The sequence below is a fragment of the Canis lupus genome, chromosome 2 (genome assembly GCF_003254725.2).
Source record: "Canis lupus dingo isolate Sandy chromosome 2, ASM325472v2, whole genome shotgun sequence".
NCBI classification, from domain to species: domain Eukaryota; kingdom Metazoa; phylum Chordata; class Mammalia; order Carnivora; family Canidae; genus Canis; species Canis lupus.
In genome coordinates, this window is record NC_064244.1 from 34239836 (window position 1) to 34258246 (window position 18411).

An 18411-nucleotide genomic window follows, 5' to 3' on the forward strand; every position below is an offset into this window, starting at 1 on the left:
TTGTGCCCTACTTTATTTGCTTTTTGTGTTCTAGTCATACCAAATTGTTGTTAGTTCTCTGAACCATATCAAGCTGTTATAGGCCCTGGTTTAATTTGCTTCTGCTGCTTTGACTTCTAGAATCATATTAATAGCTACTATATGTTGAGTGCTTCTTGCCCACTGGGTTAAGTACTTACTTATATTTTCAAATTTACCAGTGCCATATGAAGATTTTTATTTTAATCAAAAATCAAAATTGCAAAAAAAATTAGTTCCAAATTACAGGTGAGGAAAATGAAGCTTAGAGACATTGTATGACATATACAAAGTTGTATATCTAGTAATGATGGAGTTGGGATTTGAATTCAGGTATCTTGGACTCTGAAGCTCATGTTTGTAACTACCACTAAACAGTGCTGCTGCTGTCACTGATGTCCCCTCTTTCTCATCCTGCTGAATACCTTCTTGTTCCAAAACTGTCATCTCTAACTCATGTCCTTTATTGCTACTCCATTTGGGATTGGCCATTCTTTCTTCTGTGTTCCCATGTTGTTGTCTGTGTATAACTATTATAGCATCTCTAATGCTTTATTGCATTTATTTGATTTTTTTTTTTTTTTTTTAGATTTTATTTATTCATGAGAGAGACAGGGAGAGAGAGAGACTGAGGCAGAGACACGGGCAGAGGGAGAAGCAGGCTCCATGCAGGGAGCCCGATGTGGGACTCGACCCCGGGTCTCCAGGATCACACCTTGGGCTGCAGGCGGCACTAAACTGCTGAGCCACCTGGGCTGCCCTTGATTGTCTGTCTTAATGAGCAAGAATCATATTTATTTTTGTGCTCCCAGTATATAATAGAATGTTTGGCATATAGTAGGTGCCTAATAAATGTTGAATGAATGTATTTGTAGTGCTTAATATGTTCAGGTTACTTATTAGCCTGAAATGATTAGAATAGATCCTATATTATTTGTGTGGAGTGGAGAGTAAGAATAAAGGAAGACAAGGCAAACTGACTTTTTTTTTTTTTTTTTTTTTTTTTTTTTTTTTTTTTTACTTTTTATTTTTTTTACAAACTGACTTTAATGATAGTAGTAGTGGTAATATTAATAAGAATAATAGCAACTAATATTTGTTGAGCAATTACCATGTGTTAAGCATTGTTTTGCAATTTTAGATATAACATCTTGCTTACTCGTCATTAGCCCTGTGATACAGGTACTGCTATCCTTATTTTATAGCTGAGATAAATGAGGTTAAAAGAGGTAAGACAAGTTAGCTAAGATCACACTTTGAGTGATGAGCTGGTGTTCTAAGAGTCTTCTTGCTCTTAGTCATTATGCTTTCCTCCCCTTATTGTTATTAATTGGAGGTTTATGTTTTTTTTTTTTAAGATTTTATTTATTCATGAGAGACAAAGAAAAGCAGGCTCCGTGCAGGGAGCCTGACGCGGGACTGGATCTGGGGGTCTCCAGGATCATGCCCTGGGCTGAAGGCAGGCGCTAAACGGCCGAGCCACCCAGGGATCCCGGTTTATGGGTGTTTGAGGCTCTTTTTAACTTACTAAATTCAAGTATTCTTTTAGAGTGTTGAATGCTTATTTTCTATTTGGGATAATGGGTAGAAGCCAGGACTTCATTTTTCTGCTTACTTTGTTAATGTTTGTTTTTTAGAAGATTCGCTTAATATGGTTTGGTGTGGTAAAAAGAGTATGAGCTTTGGAGTCCAAAGTACGTAGCTTCAGATCCTGTATAGTTATGTGATATTGGGCAAGTCACTTTTCTGAGTTTCAGTTATTTAAAGTGAAAGTCAGTTAATCTAACTTGAGTAGTTAAGATGATTGAATGAGGGGCACCTGGGTGGCTCAGTCCATTGAGCTTCCAACGATTGTGTTTTTTTTTTTTTTTTAAGATTTTATTTATTTATTCATGAGACACACACACACACACACACACACACACACAGAGGCAGAGACACAGGCAGAGGGAGAGGGAGAAGCAGGCTCCATGCAGGGAGCCGGATGCGGGACTGGATCCCTGGACTCCAGGATCAGGCCCGGGCTGAAGGTTGGCGCTAAACCGCCAAGCCACCCGGGGATCCCCTAACTACTGGTTTCTATTCAGATCATGATCTCAGGGTTGTGAGATTGAGCTCTGCATTGGGTTCTGCGCTTAGGAGTCTCTCTCTAAAATAAATAAATTAATCTTTAAAGAAAAAAGATGATTGGAATAATATATGGAAAATGTTGGTAGATATTAGGCATTTTATTAATGGTAGCCTATTTTTTTAATGCACTTAATTCATGGTAGCTTTTTTTTTAAATAGAGTTTTTGTTTTTATTTCTTTATTATTATTTGTTAAGCAGATGCTTTGCCCAAGATGGGATTGGAACTCATGACCCTGAGATTAAGAGTGACATGCTCTACCAACTGAGCCAGCCAGGTCCCCCAAGTAGCAATTACTTTTAAGAAGACCTTCCTTTCTCCCATCTTTGATTAGAAACTTCAAAAGAAAAATAGATTCTGTATTAAAACTATAGTTTAGAAATTGGGTGTTTATAATGGAGCAAGGTGAAGTTAATTTTCTCTAGATTTAACTTAGAATTAGGAAAAGCATACTGGTTCTTTCTTGTATGTGCTATGTGGAATTAATCAACTTCAGATATCCCAAAGTATCATTTCTGTTTTGTTTTGTTTTTTAAGATTTTATTTCTTTGAGAGAGAGCACACAAGCAAGGGGAGGGGCAAGGAGAGGGAGAAGCAGGCTTCTAGCCAGCAGGGAGCCTAATGTAGGGTTTGATCCCAAGACTCTAAGATCATGACCTGAGCTGAAGGCAGATGCTTAACCTACTGAGACACCCAGGCGCCCCACCATTACTGTTTTTTGAGAAGAGGATTGTGGGTTTGAACTTAGAAATACAGTTTTCCTTGTAGAAAGAAACTTGAAAAGTTTTTGTTAAGGAATACAGTCTTTTCATTCCAGTATTTCAAGATGTTTTTGTTGATTTTATTGGGTCTTATAGTATCAGTAAAACTTATTCCTAAATTTATCATTATTTGGTCCTAAATTGCAAATGTATTACTTTCTCCCTTTGAGTACATTTTGGGGGATGTTTGTGGTGATACTGTTATCAAAACTTTTAAATACTGTGTTTTTTTGCAAAAAAGAATTGCTATGTCCTTTATTAATTATCTCTTGGAACATGATCCATACTTTTTGCTGTTCCAAGTAGAAATCCGTAGTAAACCACCTGTATTCTGAAATGGTATAAATGCTGATTCTGATTTAGAGGGCTTACTGTGAGTGGGGAAAAGTAAGACATACTGGTCTATCCAACTATAAACTACAAAAGAGAAGAGATATAGCAAATGCAGTTTAAAAAATGTTACAGATGTTTACAATGTTTTACCTAGCCTTCCATTTTAAATGATCAAATCTGAATCTCTTATTTATTTATTTAAAGATTTTATGTATTTATTCATGAAAGACACAGAGAAGGAAGAGACATGGGCATAGGTAAAAGCAGGCTCCCTGTAGGGAGCTGATGCCAAGACTGGATCCCAGGATTCCGGGATCCCAACCTGAGCCAAAGGCAGACACTCAGCCACTGAGCTACCCAAGTGCCCCTGAATCTCTTTTCTTTTTAAAGAGAATTTTTAAAACGTTTATTTTTTAGTAATCTCTACACCCGATATGGGCTTGAACTCCTAACCCCAAGATCAAGAGCCACACACTGCCCTGACTGAGCTAGCCAGGCACTCCTCAAATCTGAATCTTTTAAGGGAGCTTTATTTTTGAAAGTTTGTGAGAAGAGGTAGTGTAAAACATTTACCCTTCTTTACAGCCCAGGTTGGAATTCATGGGAGTGAGGTTCTTCTTCTTCTTCTTTTTTTTTTTTAAAGATTTTATTTATTTGAGAAAGAGTGAGTGAGGAGGGGGGAGGAGCAGAGGCAGAGGGAGAAGCAGGCTCCATGCTGAGCAGGGAGCCTGACAAGGGACTGGATTCCAGGACCCTGGAATCATGACCTCTAGGTGGCTTAACTGACTAAGCCACCTAGATGCCCCATGGAGTGATGATTATTCATAAATATTAGCGGAAACAAACTTTGTGGCTATAATATTTTAGTCCCCAACTCAAAATACAAATTTATTTAACATGTTTGAAATAAAAGTTTCATAATTCATTGTTAGGTTAAAAGATGTTCTATGTAAAAAATGTATTTTCAACTTATATTTGAGAGCTTGGTAGTCTTTGCTTGTTGCATGATATGACCAAGTGACTGGAAAATATATAAAGAAATATATATAATGTACATGTTTTGGGATGCCTGGGTGGCTCAGTGGTTGAGTGTCTGCCTTCAGTTCAGGGCATGATCCCGGGCTCTGGGATTGAGTTCTGCATTGGGCTCCTTGTGGGGAGCCTGCCTCTCTGTCTGTCTGTGTCTCTGCCTCTCTCTCTCTCTGTGTCTCTCATGAATAAATAAATAAAATCTTAACAAAAAGTACATGTTTTATGATCAAACGTTCCCTTTTTATTATTTTCTCTAACTAGCAATTGCTATTTCCAGAAATATACCTTAGATAAGGTAGCAATTGGTTATTGACAAATGTATTGGTGAGGTTTTATCGTTTTACTTTTGTAAGACTTAAAACATATTAATATTGTTAAAGTTTAATTGTAACACTGGTACTTACACTTGATAGAAATTATATGGGGGTTTTGGTTGTTGTTTTTTAGTGGAATTGAGTTTTGGCCAAAGCGTAGCTGGGTTAATAAATGATTTTTCTAACTAGATTTTGGCCAGGTGATTGACTTTGTTTTTTCAAGGTGATAGTAGTTGAGTCTGTGGTTAATCTTCTTAGTCACTGTTGCCATCCATCCAGTTGTTCATTTTAGAAATGCCAGATGGGATTAAAAAAAAAAAAAAAAGGAGAAAATGCTTGTTCCCTTTTTCTACCCTGCCCCCCTTTGTTTAAATTCTGTTTTAAGCTACTACTCTCAGCTTTTTTTTAAAAGAAGGGAGCAAGAGAAAAGACTTTTGAGAAGGAAGACAAAGTGTTTTGCCTGTAGCATTTAGAAAAGATTACCTATAAGAGAAAAACAGTTTTTTGAGGGCCAGATTCCCTCTCATCTTTTTTCTTCCATCTTTTGTTTTTGTACCTAATCAGGAGATAGTAAAAGAATCTGCAACCTTTAAGACTTGAAGTAAACTTTCTTGTCACTGGCAAAAACAGTACCACTATAAATGGATGCTTTATGTTTGCTGTTCAGGGTAGCTGCTGGATAGAGGAAGCAATGTAATTATCATTGAGCAGTAGGTATATTTCTGTGATCCTTTAGCTGTATGTAAGAAATTTTGGAGCTTCTTTATTCACTTACATGATAAAGACTAATTTAATTAGATATAACATTATTTTGGACTTACCTATTTTCTAGATGTGTTTTTTGGGACTACATTACCAAGACTTTTATGTTAGATATACCAAGCCTTTTATGTTAGTCTAATTTAGTATTTTCATGTAACTATAGATGGTTTCTGTGTTGTCTAGTTGAGATAATGCTATTGCAATCTGAATTACAAGAGTATGTGTTTCAGTAGTTTTACCGGGTAAGATTTTTTTTTTTTTTTTTTCCGGGTAAGATATTTATGAACTACCAAAAGTAACGCCACAAGTATTCCCAAAGTGATAGGTATAACTGGATATTTTGTCTTTTTATTGACTCCACATTGAGACTCGCTTTTAAAATTTTAGAGAGGATAGGACAGATGATATATTAGAGTTGAGTGCTTTTTTAGTACATCTAATTATATTCAAATCATTTGTGTGTATAGTTAAATATACCACAACTCATTCCGGGAAACTTAAGGTTTTTCCCACAAGTGTAGATATTTAAAATTTTATCTTTTTATTATTTATTTATTTATTTTTAAGTTTTATTTATTTAAGTAGTTTCTACATCCCACATGGAGCTTAAACTCACGACCCTAAGATCAAGAGTTGCACATTCCACTGACTGAGTCAGCCAGGAGCCCCTAAAATTTGATCTTTTGGGTCAGAACTTAAGTATAAAATGCCTAAAACTACACTTGGAAATTAAAGTGATCATCACAAGGAAAAAAATTTTAACTGTGATGTGATGGATGTTAATTAAACTTACTATGGTGATCATTTCACAGTATATACATCCATGAAATCATTATGTTGAACCCCTTAAACTCATACAATGTTATGTGTTAGTTATAGCCTAATGAAACTGGTAAAAAATAAATAAAATAAAAATAAAAGAATTCAGGGGAATTCTGATGAAAGTGTATCATGTGAGATTCTTAGTGAATATCATTTTTCCAGTTTGAAAGGTCATAGAAGATAGATCCTATGGTAAGGGACAGGACAAATGAGTTTTAATTACACAGAATTAGTATTCTAAAAATTACGTTTATATAGTATTTTATTATTTTCAAATTATTTTGCCTTATTTCATCATTTCAATAGCATTGTAAGATAGAGCAGGTTTTGTCTTTGTTTATTGAGGAAGAAATGAAACATCAGAAAGGCAGAAAGTGACATGTCTAATGTCACACATTGTGCCTGGTGAAAGTGATACTTCAATCTCATTTTCCTGATCTGTAGTACAGTATTCTTTCCATTATGTCATGTTGCCTAACTGAAACGTGAATTTACATGTATTTTAAGATGTAGGAAAATTAAACTGAATAAATTGTCTTGTGAATTATAATTTTTAGAAGTTATAAGCCCCTTGAAGCCAAGGGACATATCTCTATTTTTTGTTTTTTTCCCAAACTTGGTTCTTCCCAAGCACTTAGGAATGTGCTGTCTTGTGTATGTGATACTACTGTTACTGACATCCAGGATGACATTGCTACTGATTCTCTCTTAGTGGTGGTGACAGGTAGATGATGAGCAATCTGTCACCTTTTGCATGGTCTTATTCAAATCTTTTTTTTTAATTTTTATTTATTTATGATAGTCACACACACAGAGAGAGAGAGAGAGAGAGAGGCAGAGACACAGGCAGAGGGAGAAGCAGGCTCCATGCACCGTGAGCCCGACATGGGATTCGATCCCGGGTCTCCAGGATGGCGCCCTGGGCCAAAGGCAGGCGCTAAACCACTGCGCCACCCAGGGATCCCGGTCTTATTCAAATCTATCTCCAGTTCTTTCTAGCCTAAAGCTGTAGTGGTGCTCTAGGTACTTTATGGTTTTTTTAAAATTTGAGATAAAATTTACATACCGTAAAACTTAGCATGTTAAGTGTACAATTCAATGGTTTTTTAGTATATTTAGAAGGTGTACAGCAGACACCACTATCTAATTCCAGACATTTTCATCATTCCAGAAAGAAACTTTAGACCCATTAATAGTCCCTGCAATCCCTCCCTCTCTGACTCTTCACTTAAACCATTAAGTTACTTTCTGTCTCCATGAATTTGTCTATGCTAGACATTTCATATGAGTGGAATCATACAATAATTGACTTCTTGTTTCTTGCTCTTGCATTAAGCATAGTATTTGCATGGTTCATCTATGCTATGGCATGTGTCAGTACTTATTCCTTTTAATGGCAGAATAATGTTCCATTATTTGTATATATACCATATTTTATTTATTCATTTATTAGTTGATAGACTTTTTTTTCTATTTTTTGTCCATTGAACATAACATAGCTATTAACCTGTATGCAGATTTTTTTAAGTTTTTTTTTAAAATTTATTTATTTATGATAGTCACAGAGAGAGAGAGAGAGAGAGAGAGAGGCAGAGACACAGGCAGAGGGAGAAGCAGGCTCCATGCACCAGGAGCCCGATGTGGGATTCGATCCCGGGTCTCCAGGATCACACCCTGGGCCAAAGGCAGGCGCCAAACCGCTGCGCCACCCAGGGATCCCTGTATGCAGATTACTGTATGGACATGTTTTAAATCCTCTTGTGTAGATAGAAATGAAATTTCTGGGTCATATGTTTATTCTATTCTGTTTAATTTTTGGACCACCACAAAACTATTTCCTGAAGTAGCTGTGTCATTTACATTCCCACCAGCAGTATATGAAGGACCTTATATTTCTTGAGAGTGGACCATTCATCACTTTCCGAATGCATCTTCAAGCCCCTTTTTAATTTCATTCCCTTTTGCCTCTATTCCCAATGCCTAACCTATATGCTGTTTCTTGTGCAAAGTCTTACATTCCTGGGGCTGGAAGCAATTTCTCTCTCTTTAATGCATTAAATGGTAGTTGTACCATTTATTTCTCTTCGATGCCTTTTGTGATAGTCATGTTGCCTTTGACTTATATCTTCTACCAACATTTTTGTACTGTCAAGGTGCTTCATATAAAATAGGACTTCAGTAAATATTGGGAAATGAGTAAGAGAGAATAGAGAATTCTAACTTGGATTTTTAAAATATTACATGACACAAATCTGTATTTGACTCAGTAGTACATGTAATGCCACATTAGACCAATGTTTTTTATGAAATAAAAATGATAACTTCTAAATACCATCTGTAATAAAAAATTCCAGAATCTGGCATGATGGTTTTATCTATCCTCATAACTGGCAAGTATATGTATCTGCAAATACCTAATAATTTCTTGGGCCTGAGATTTTTTTTTTTTTAAAGATTTTATTTATTTATTCATGAGAGACACAGAGAGAGAGAGAGAGAGAGAGAGAGGCGCAGAGACACAGGCAGAGGGAGAAGCAGGCTCCATGCAAGGAGCCCGATGTGGGACTCGATCCTGGGTCTCCAGGATCACACCCCAGGCTGCAGGCGTCGCTAAACCGCTGCGCCACTGGGGCTGCCCGGGCCTGTGATTTTTATTGTACAAGCGGTTATCTTTTCATATCATTTAACAACTGATAGGCCACATTTATCTACTGGCATCTTTGTCTGTAATTACATATTAAAGAAGCTGTGTTGCAGCAGCATAGTAATGTGGCTCAATGTTATTAGATGTAAAGTTAAAAGATTTATTTTGTAAAATTTTAGTACTTCATGAGGTAATAAAATGTATCCAGATCATTTTAACTTTACAGTCTTTGTTGGGACGTTTATTTGGTGGCCATTATGAAACTGATGACAAAATAGCCAAATATGCCAAATAATGTAGTCCAAATACTGTGGTCCTGAAGTAGCATTGTCTAGTAGTTAAGAGCATAAACTGTGTAGTTCTATGGTGGGGTTTGAAACCTGTCTTTGTCATTTATTAGCTATGTGACCTTGGAGAAGTACTTAACCTTCTGTTCCTGTTTTTCTGTCTACAAATATGTTAACCTCCCTGGTTGTATGTATTTACAATTTTTTTTTTTTTTTTTTTGCAGTTCTTGGCTTTACTTTTCTTTTTTTTTTTTAATTTATTTTTTATTGGTGTTCAATTTACCAACATACAGAATAACCCCCAGTGCCTGTCACCCATTCACTCCCACCCCCCGCCCTCCTCCCCTTCTACCACCCCTAGTTCGTTTCCCAGAGTTAGCAGTCTTTACGTTCTGTCTCCCCTTCTGATATTTCCTATACATTTCTTCTCCCTTCCTTTATATTCCCTTTCACTATTATTTATATTTGTATTTACATACAAATATATGTATGTATGTATGTATTTATATTTGTATTTACATATTGTAGATATATCTAGGTACATAAATATATACTCATGTTTATATACATGATAGTCTTGTTCATGTTTATATGCATGTATGTATATATACTTTTAGCAAAATAAAGATCATACTGTTTTGAATCTTACGATTTTCACTTTATGAATACTTTCTCATGTCACTAAATTTGCTTTAGAAACATTGTTTTTAATGACTGTACGGTAGTCCGTCGTATAACTGACAGAATGTATTTATCAAATTACCAATTTTAGTTTTCTTCCTCTCATTTTTGGAATTTGAATTCATGTGCAGTGACCATCCTTGCATATTTTTGTCTTGCTTTCAGATACCTTTTTAAGGATAGAATCCTTAAAATACGGAACGCCTGGGTGGCTCAGCAGTTGGGCGTCTGCCTTCAGCTCACCGCGTAATCCCGGGGTCCTGGGATCGAGTGCTACATCAGGCTCCCATCAGGGGAGCCTGCTTCTCCCTCTGGCTGTGTCTCTGCCTCTCTGTCTCTCTGTGTCTTTCATGAATAAATAAATAAAATCTTAAAAAAAAGAATCCTTAAAATGGAATTACTAAGTTAAAGGGCATGAGTCTTTTAAAGCATTTTGATACATATTTCCAAATTGCTTTTCAGAAGGATTGTACATATTTTATTTGTTAAGAAAATTCATTTAAGAATTAAGTTGATTTGAAATTAGAGGAGTATGTGTTTATTTTCATAAGTTGCTTTTGCTTATGCTATTCATTCATTTCAGTAAATACAGATTCAGTACCTACTATATATGAGGTATTCTTTTTTTTTTTTTTTAATTTTTATTCATTCATGATAGTCACACAGAGAGAGAGAGAGAGGCAGAGACACAGGCAGAGGGAGAAGCAGGCTTCATGCACCGGGAGCCCGACGTGGGATTCGATCCCGGGTCTCCAGGATCGTGCCCTGGGCCAAAGGCAGGCGCCAAACCGCTGCGCCACCCAGGGATCCCTATATGAGGTATTCTTAAGCCCAGAGAACAGAGCATTGAACAAACAGGTATGGGTCCTAACTTCATGAAGCTTTCTTGTATATAGGGCTCCAGATATTTGCCAGTGTATGATGTCTTATTTTCGTTGAAGAATCAGAATTTAATAAATTGATTAGAAGAGAGAAAAAACTGTGCTTTAATGACCTACCCATGCTGTCTAGTCTTTTTACATCTAGGCCTGTTTACATCTTCCCAAGGACTATGTTAATGTACTTGTTACATTTAAAAAAACAAAAACAGGGATGGCTCAGTGTGAGCACCTGCCTTTGGCTCAGGGCATGATCTGGAAGTCCTGGGATCGAGTCCCACATCAGGCTCCCTGCATGGAGCCTGCTTCTCCCTCTATGTCTCTGCTTCTCTCTGTGTCTCTCATGAATAAATAAATACAATCTTTAAAAATAATAAAAAATAAAATAAATTAAAAAGAAAAGAAAAGCTGTTTTACAAGCTCTGTGCTAGGCACAGAAGATATAATGCTCTTCAGGAAATTTGAATCTGGTGTGTCTGAGGTATATTGTAGTCATGTCTGAAGATAAGCAGATAGGAGGCTCCCTCAAAGTCCCTTCCCACAGCCCCATGTTTTTATAATAATTTATAAATTCCAAACCAGAAATCATACTACCTTAAAGTGCAGTTATTCTAACAATATTGACATCAGTTTCATGAATATTGCATTTTTAATTCAAAAAACAGGTCGAATCATTTATTTTGGACCAAGAAGATCTGGATAACCCAGTACTGAAAACAACATCAGAGATATTCTTATCAAGTACTGCAGAAGGAGCAGACTTACGCACTGTGGATCCAGAGACACAGGCACGATTAGAAGCATTGCTAGAAGCAGCAGGTAATTTTGTTTTCTTGTTTTCTTATTTTCATCTCTTTTAAAAGTCTAGATATCTGTGTAAAGCTATACAAGAGTACCCCAAAATATATGACATAATATGAAATTTGAACTCTGACAATGTATTATATTTTTTCTTTTCTTTTTTTTTTTTTTAAAGTTTCAGGAGATACTGGCTTTCTTTTTATTTTTATTTAAGAATTTTATTTTATTTTAAAGACTTTATCTATTTATTCATGAGAGACACACAGAGAGAGAGAGACAGAGAGAGAGAGAGGGAGCGAGAGAGCAGAAGCAGGCTCCATTCAGGGAGCCTGATGCGGGACTCAATCCCAGGACTCCAGGATCACGCCCTGGGCCAAAGGTAGGCTCTAACCCGCTGAGCCATCCAGGGATCCCTATTTTTTATTTTCTAAAGAAAATATTCACATTTTCTATTTTAAAAATTCTTGGTTGAAAGTTGTCAATGGATGATTACTGGGTTCAACATTGTTTTTAAGTCTTAGATAATCAGCTAGTTATCAAGGAAAACTTACTTATTACCAATTACATTATAAGTGTGGGAGATAGAGTATCTGCCTTTGGCTCAGGTAGTGATCCAAGGGTCCTGGGATTGAGTCCTGCATCAAACTCCCAACAGGGAGCCTGCTTCTCCCTCTGCCTATGTCTCTGCTTCTCTCTCTGTGTTTCTCATGAATAAATAAATAAAATCTTAAAAAAAAATGTGGGAGATAAATTTTGTTCATCAAATTATGAATCTTTGATCTTAATTAACTGATTTGGGGTATTCTGCATGTGATTACTTGTTTACTTTTATCTAGGGGTAACTTAGTTATGAATTGCTATTTTTTTCTTAGAAGACAGTTAAATAAAAATTGAACACTAAATTAGACTGAAATATACCTAGCTGTATATCATCTTCTTGTTCTGTGGTAGCTTAAGAGAAAAATCTGTGATAAGCTTGTTTTCTCAATAATATATACTTATCACTATTTTATATTATGCAATCTACATATTATTTGTTGTATGGAGTTTCCATTCCACTTTAATGAAAGCCTTTTATCAGCTAAAATTGTTTTAAGAAGGAAGTTAATTTTTTCTAATCTTTGTATATTGCTTTTCTTTTTTTCGGTATATTGCTTTTGAGATACATTCATTTTATATGATACTCCTTTAAGTTACTTATTTAGCATAAATATATGTGCATATTCAATATGTGTAAGAATTTGTTTTAAAAAACTTTTAAAAGATTTATTTATTTATTTGGAAGAGAAAGAGAGAACACAAGCGGGGGGAGGAGTACAAGGAGAGGGAAAAGCAGATTCCCCTCTGAGCAAGGGAGCCCATTGTGGGGGCTTGATCCCAGGACCATGTGATCATGACCTGAGCCAGAGGCAGGCAGTTGCTTAACTGACTGAGCCACTAATGTGCCCTACATGTAAGAATTTGATCTAGAAGAATGTATAGGTTATTTTTGAAAATAGTGTCCAAGAATATATATTCAGAAAAATCACAGCAGCCTTTTAGCACATTTCATATTGATTGAAGAAAAACAGTATTACATTTGACCAAATAATGATAGGACAAATAAGAGCAAAAATAAATTGAGCACTTTTATATTATTCTTGGAAAGACCTAGATGTTATGTTAAAAATGAGCTTGCTTGATATCCTCTTGTTACTCCTTTAACTTTGTCCTGTTATGGAAAAGCATAGGTACAATTTGTAGCAGATTGACTTTAGGCAACCTAGTGTTCTTTTTGCAACTGATAGAAACTTAAAATTAGAGTCAACAAAATAAGACTATTTAAATTAAGGCAGAACTAGTAATTTTTTAAAAAAAGGTATAAAGGTCACATTAGTAATTACATTGAATGTCCCTCCCTTAGAGTCTGGGTTTCCTGTGTGTCTCCTACTTGTGATTTAGAGATATCCTGTATAAGATTCCTGAATTGGCAGTGCCATGACCATCCTCTAGTTTTGGGGGGTGTTATGTTTTTGCTTTGCTTTGGAACCTTACATTATTTTGCTTAGAGCAGAGAGAAATGTGGAGAAAAGACATCTCTCTTCTCCAAGTCTTCTCTTGCTTTCCTTTTATTTCCCAGATCAAGCTTTGTTTACTGGTGGTAGTACATTTTTACTCTCTGGCATAGGCTCACACTTCAATCATGTTGTATTACTCCTTAGTCCCTAAATAAGAGTTTTAAACTCATTTTTCTTTTTTTTCTGGCACTTCATGATTCTCATTCAGAGCTGTTTTCTGATAACGTTAAACATTTTACTTTCCTTGATTTCTCTTTTTATTCATATTAAGTCTGAAATAATCATCAAGATACCTTAGAATTGCTTGTTTGTCATACCTATATTGATAGAAAGAAAATAATCCTTGAAAATAATGATACCTGCCTTCCTGGGGGGTGTCAAAAACTATTGAATTTTTAAATTTTGTGTATTTTGACAATTTGAACTCCATACATGGTTGGATATAATGTTGTGTCTAAAGAAATTGTTAGGCCTATTTTAAGATTTTTAAATTTAATTTTTATTATTTTTAATAAGTTCAATGGCTTTTTTTTTTTTAAAGATTTTATTTATTTGAGAGACAGAGAGATCACAAGCAGAGAGGAAGGATAGAGGGAGAAGCAGACACCCTGCTTAGCAGGGAGCCCAATACTGGACTTCATTGCAAGATGCTGGAATCATGACCTGAGCCAAAGGCAGACTCTTTACTGACGAAGCCACCCAATGCCCTATTTATTTGGAGAGAGAGAAAGAGAGAGAGAGAGAGAGAGAGAGAGAGAAATAGAGCATGAATTAGGAAGGGGCAGAGGGAGAGAATGTCAAGCAGACCCCCTGCTGAACGCAGAGCCTGATGCAGGGCTTGATTTCACAACCCATGAGATCATGACTTGAACAAAATCACCAGTCAGACACTTAATCGATTGAGCCACCCAGGCCCCCCGTTAGATGTATTTTAAAATGATGTGCTCCTTTCTAAGACCTGTGCAAGCTGACTATTGGATGAATATTTTCTTTTTGTGCTTCAGTATTTTCATTTGCTTTTTGAACATTGTGTTGAGGAATTTTTAGACTCTGTGTGTACGTGTGTGTGTGTGTTTAAAAGTAATCTCTACACCCAATGTAGGACTGAAACTCATGACCCTGAAATCCAGAGTCACACTTTTCCAATTGAGCCAGCCAGCTAGGTGCCCCTAGACTCTGTGTTTTTAATTATGAGAACATATTAGGTATTACTAGGCTTCTTAGTTTATTATGAGCATTGTATAATATGGTATGTCTATCTCCCTTCTTTCTTCATTTTTATCTTATTTTATTTTATTTTTTTGAGTGTGAGGACAGAGGGCACATAGAGAGGGAGAGAGAATGTCAGACAGGTTCCCTTACCCAGCACAGAGACTGGAATGGGGCTCTATCCCACAACCCAGAGGTCATGACTGGAACTGAAACCAAGAGGTAGATGCTCAACCAACTAAGCTACCCAGGCACCCCTGTCTTTCTCCTTCTTTTAAAGGATAAGATAATATTATCTTGCTTAGATGTACCATAATATATTTTACCAATTCCTTATTGAGATACTTAGATTATTTCCTATTTTCTGGTATTACAAGTATGCTGTAATTTATATTCATATGTAGCTTTTCTTATTTGTGCAGGTATCTTTATAGGACAAATTATTAGAAAGTGGTATTACTGTGTCAAAGGATGTTTACATATAAATGTTTTATAACTTGTCAGATTTGCCCCCACCCTGCCAACTTTGTACCCCGGTATACATTCCTATCAACAGTTTCAGAAGCCCTTACTCCTCAATCAATTTTTTGTCAGTTTTATAATTTGTATTCCTTTAATAACAGTAAGTTGCATCATACTCTATAAATGATTATTTAAATTTATTGGGTATTGATTTTTTCTGTTTTTATTTTGCCTTAATTTATCTTATTTTTATTTTTTTATTTTGCCTTAATTTTATACTGTGTTTAATTACATAGAAATTTTTACTGAAATTAGAAGTGTTCAATATCACATGTATTAATCTTTTATTTTGTGGCATTTGGAATTTAGTCCCATGCTTAGAAAAGTATCTCTTACATCTACATTAGAAAAATACTGCATAGTATGATAGTACTTTTCAGGTTTTTTTTTTTTTTCTTTTATATTTAAATCTTCAGTCTGCCTGGTATTTATTTTTATAAATGATGTGAATTAGAGATCTGACTTAATTTTTAAATGGTAACCAATTTCTGACGAGTGTTTTTGAAATGAGCCCTCCCATCTCCTTTGATTTGATATTTCACATCTATCACACATTGAATTTACAAATAATCTGGGGTCTTTTTTTGGTCTCTGTTGTATATTCTTGACATAATTATCTGTTTTGTGCAAGTATCATACTGTTATAATTTGCACATAATGGCATAATACATTTTATATTTTATTGGGCAAGTTTTCCCTTCTTGTTTTTCTTCTTGTTGTTCTCCAAAACTTTACTGACTTTTCCTCTTATTTTCAGCAGTGATCAGGCAAAATTTTCTTTTTTTTTTTTTTTTTAAAGATTTTATTTATTTATGAGAGATAGACAGAGACACAGGCAGAGGGAGAAGCAGGCTCCATGCAGGGAGCCTGATGTGGGACTTGATCCCGGGTCTCCAGGATCACGCTCTGGGCTGAAGGTGGCGCTAAACCACTGAGACACCTGGGCTGCCCAGGTGAAATTTTCTGTACAGTTGTCACTGATTCCTTACTGAATCAAGAGAAAACGTTTTATTGGCAACTTACACATCTAATAGTCCTACTAGACTGTGAGCTCTGTGAGGACAGAAGCTATGTCCTTTTTGTCTTTTTGTCTCCCTAGTATCTGGCACATAATAAATATGAGCATGAATTTATTTTAGTTTACACTGTTTTCCTAGAGGATGGTTCTAGGTGGCTTTTCAACCAAAGGGAGAAACTGTCAGATTGTTTATTGTATTAATGCTGAATAGCCCCTTTATTACCACTGAAAATATGATCTTATACTAGAGATCTTATAGTATGACTATATATTTTGAAAGAACTTTCCTTCATTTACCTCAATGAGCATCATGTTAAGTTACATTTGGAGTTAGGTAGGGCAAATTAATATTACGTGCATTGTAAAGATGTGGTTATGTGATGGCCTTTGCCATTAGTGGCAAATTGATATCAACCTTATATTCTGATTGTCAGCCTTATCAATGGAAACTATGCTGTTTGTGCCCTAGATAATAGTGTTTAGCAATGTAATTACAATTTTTTTTAATTTTTTTTTTTTGTAATTACAATTTGTACTTCTATGCTTTTTCTTCCCCTGCACTACCTGATTGATTGATGTACACTGAAGGAATTGGCAAATTGTCAACTGCTGATGGTAAAGCTTTTGCAGATCCTGAGGTACTCCGGAGACTGACATCCTCAGTAAGTTGTGCATTAGATGAAGCTGCTGCTGCACTGACACGGATGAGAGCAGAAAATAGCCACAATGCAGGACAAGTAGACACGTATGTGTATAATGACTTCTTCTGGGTGTAAAATATATTCTTGAATGGAATTTGGGGAAGTAGCAACTTTTGGTTAATTATATCTTTTGGAGGGGATTATAAACTTTAGCTAAAGGGATATTAGAATGGATATTATATTTTAAGTAGATATATAAATATATGTATGTTACATGGATATAAAAATAGATACCATACTTTTAGTCTTGCATTTCACTCATATTCATTGAGCATTCTTGTGGCATGTACTATACTAGATTCTGTAAGAAATCCAAAGTAAGATCTTATTTCTCTTTCTAAGGAAGTTACTTGGGCTAAAGATTATAGTAGTAAACTGTAAGCTGACTGCTTGAGTAAATAATAAGTGAAATGTGTTGTTAATGCAGTAATCCAGGTGCATGCTACTGAGATACGGCCCATGACTAGCAGCATCAGCATAACCTTAGATCTTGTTCAAAATGCAGACTCTCAGACCTCACCTTAGAACTACTGAATCAGATTCTGCATTTTAACAAGAAATGGGTGATTTGTACACACATTAAAGTTTGAGATTGATTGATTTTGTTAATCATCGTGCAGTAAAATTTTTACATAGATTACACCTTCTGTTATCAAATAAAATTTTTAAGCCATGGAATTATACCCCAAATATCCTTGGGAATTATTGCACTGGTAGAGCTTAAAAACTTGTGCATCAAATACTTTTTAAAACTTTATTTAAAATTTAATATAAAAAAAAATTTAATATAAAAAATAAAATTTAATATGACAGTATGTTAGAACATTTTGAAAAATAAAAATGACAGCTGTTTTCATATTCAGTGTATTGCCTTTCTGGCTTGGTTGGCTTACATGAATAATTAGCATTGCAAACACACAAAATGTTCATATAATTTTTTTCTTTATTGTATCAACACTTTTCTGTGTATATTTAATATAATTTATTATCATAGGATTCTGAGTGTTTCTTTGTTGGTTAATTGTTGGTGGTTTTGTTTTCAGTCGTAGTCTGGCGGAAGCTTGTTCAGATGGGGATGTGAATGCTGTTCGTAAATTGTTAGATGAAGGCAGAAGTGTAAATGAGCATACAGAAGAAGGAGAAAGTCTACTCTGTTTGGCTTGTTCAGCAGGGTATTATGAATTAGCACAAGTAAGCACAACTTATCTTGATTGATTGAAATTGTGGAAGGATTTTGATAATCAAAGAAATTATCATTAGAGGCCAAGTTCTTTTTGGCAATAGGTAAAAAAGAAACTCGTACATAAATAATTTTGTTGCCTACACATGTAACTAGGCATGGTGCATTTTTCTACCATTTTCTTAAAACTATTCCTAATGGATAAGAAACACATAGAAGTAATAGTAATATTTTCAACTTGTGTTTAGAAATAATACACAGC

At 35.3% G+C, this 18411-nt stretch overlaps 1 protein-coding gene across 8 annotated transcripts in view; it reads left to right on the plus strand.

The window, feature by feature from the left end:
* Positions 1–18411, plus strand: part of ANKHD1 (ankyrin repeat and KH domain containing 1) — a 118954-nt gene that overhangs the window by 14514 nt on the left and 86029 nt on the right. For all 8 annotated transcript variants that reach the window (XM_025445457.3, XM_049101834.1, XM_049101839.1 and 5 more), the window contains exons 2-4: positions 11327–11480; positions 16857–17013; positions 18013–18160. In XM_025445457.3, coding sequence (XP_025301242.1) covers positions 11327–11480; positions 16857–17013; positions 18013–18160 — 459 coding nt within the window. The remainder of the gene's footprint in view (positions 1–11326; positions 11481–16856; positions 17014–18012; positions 18161–18411) is intronic.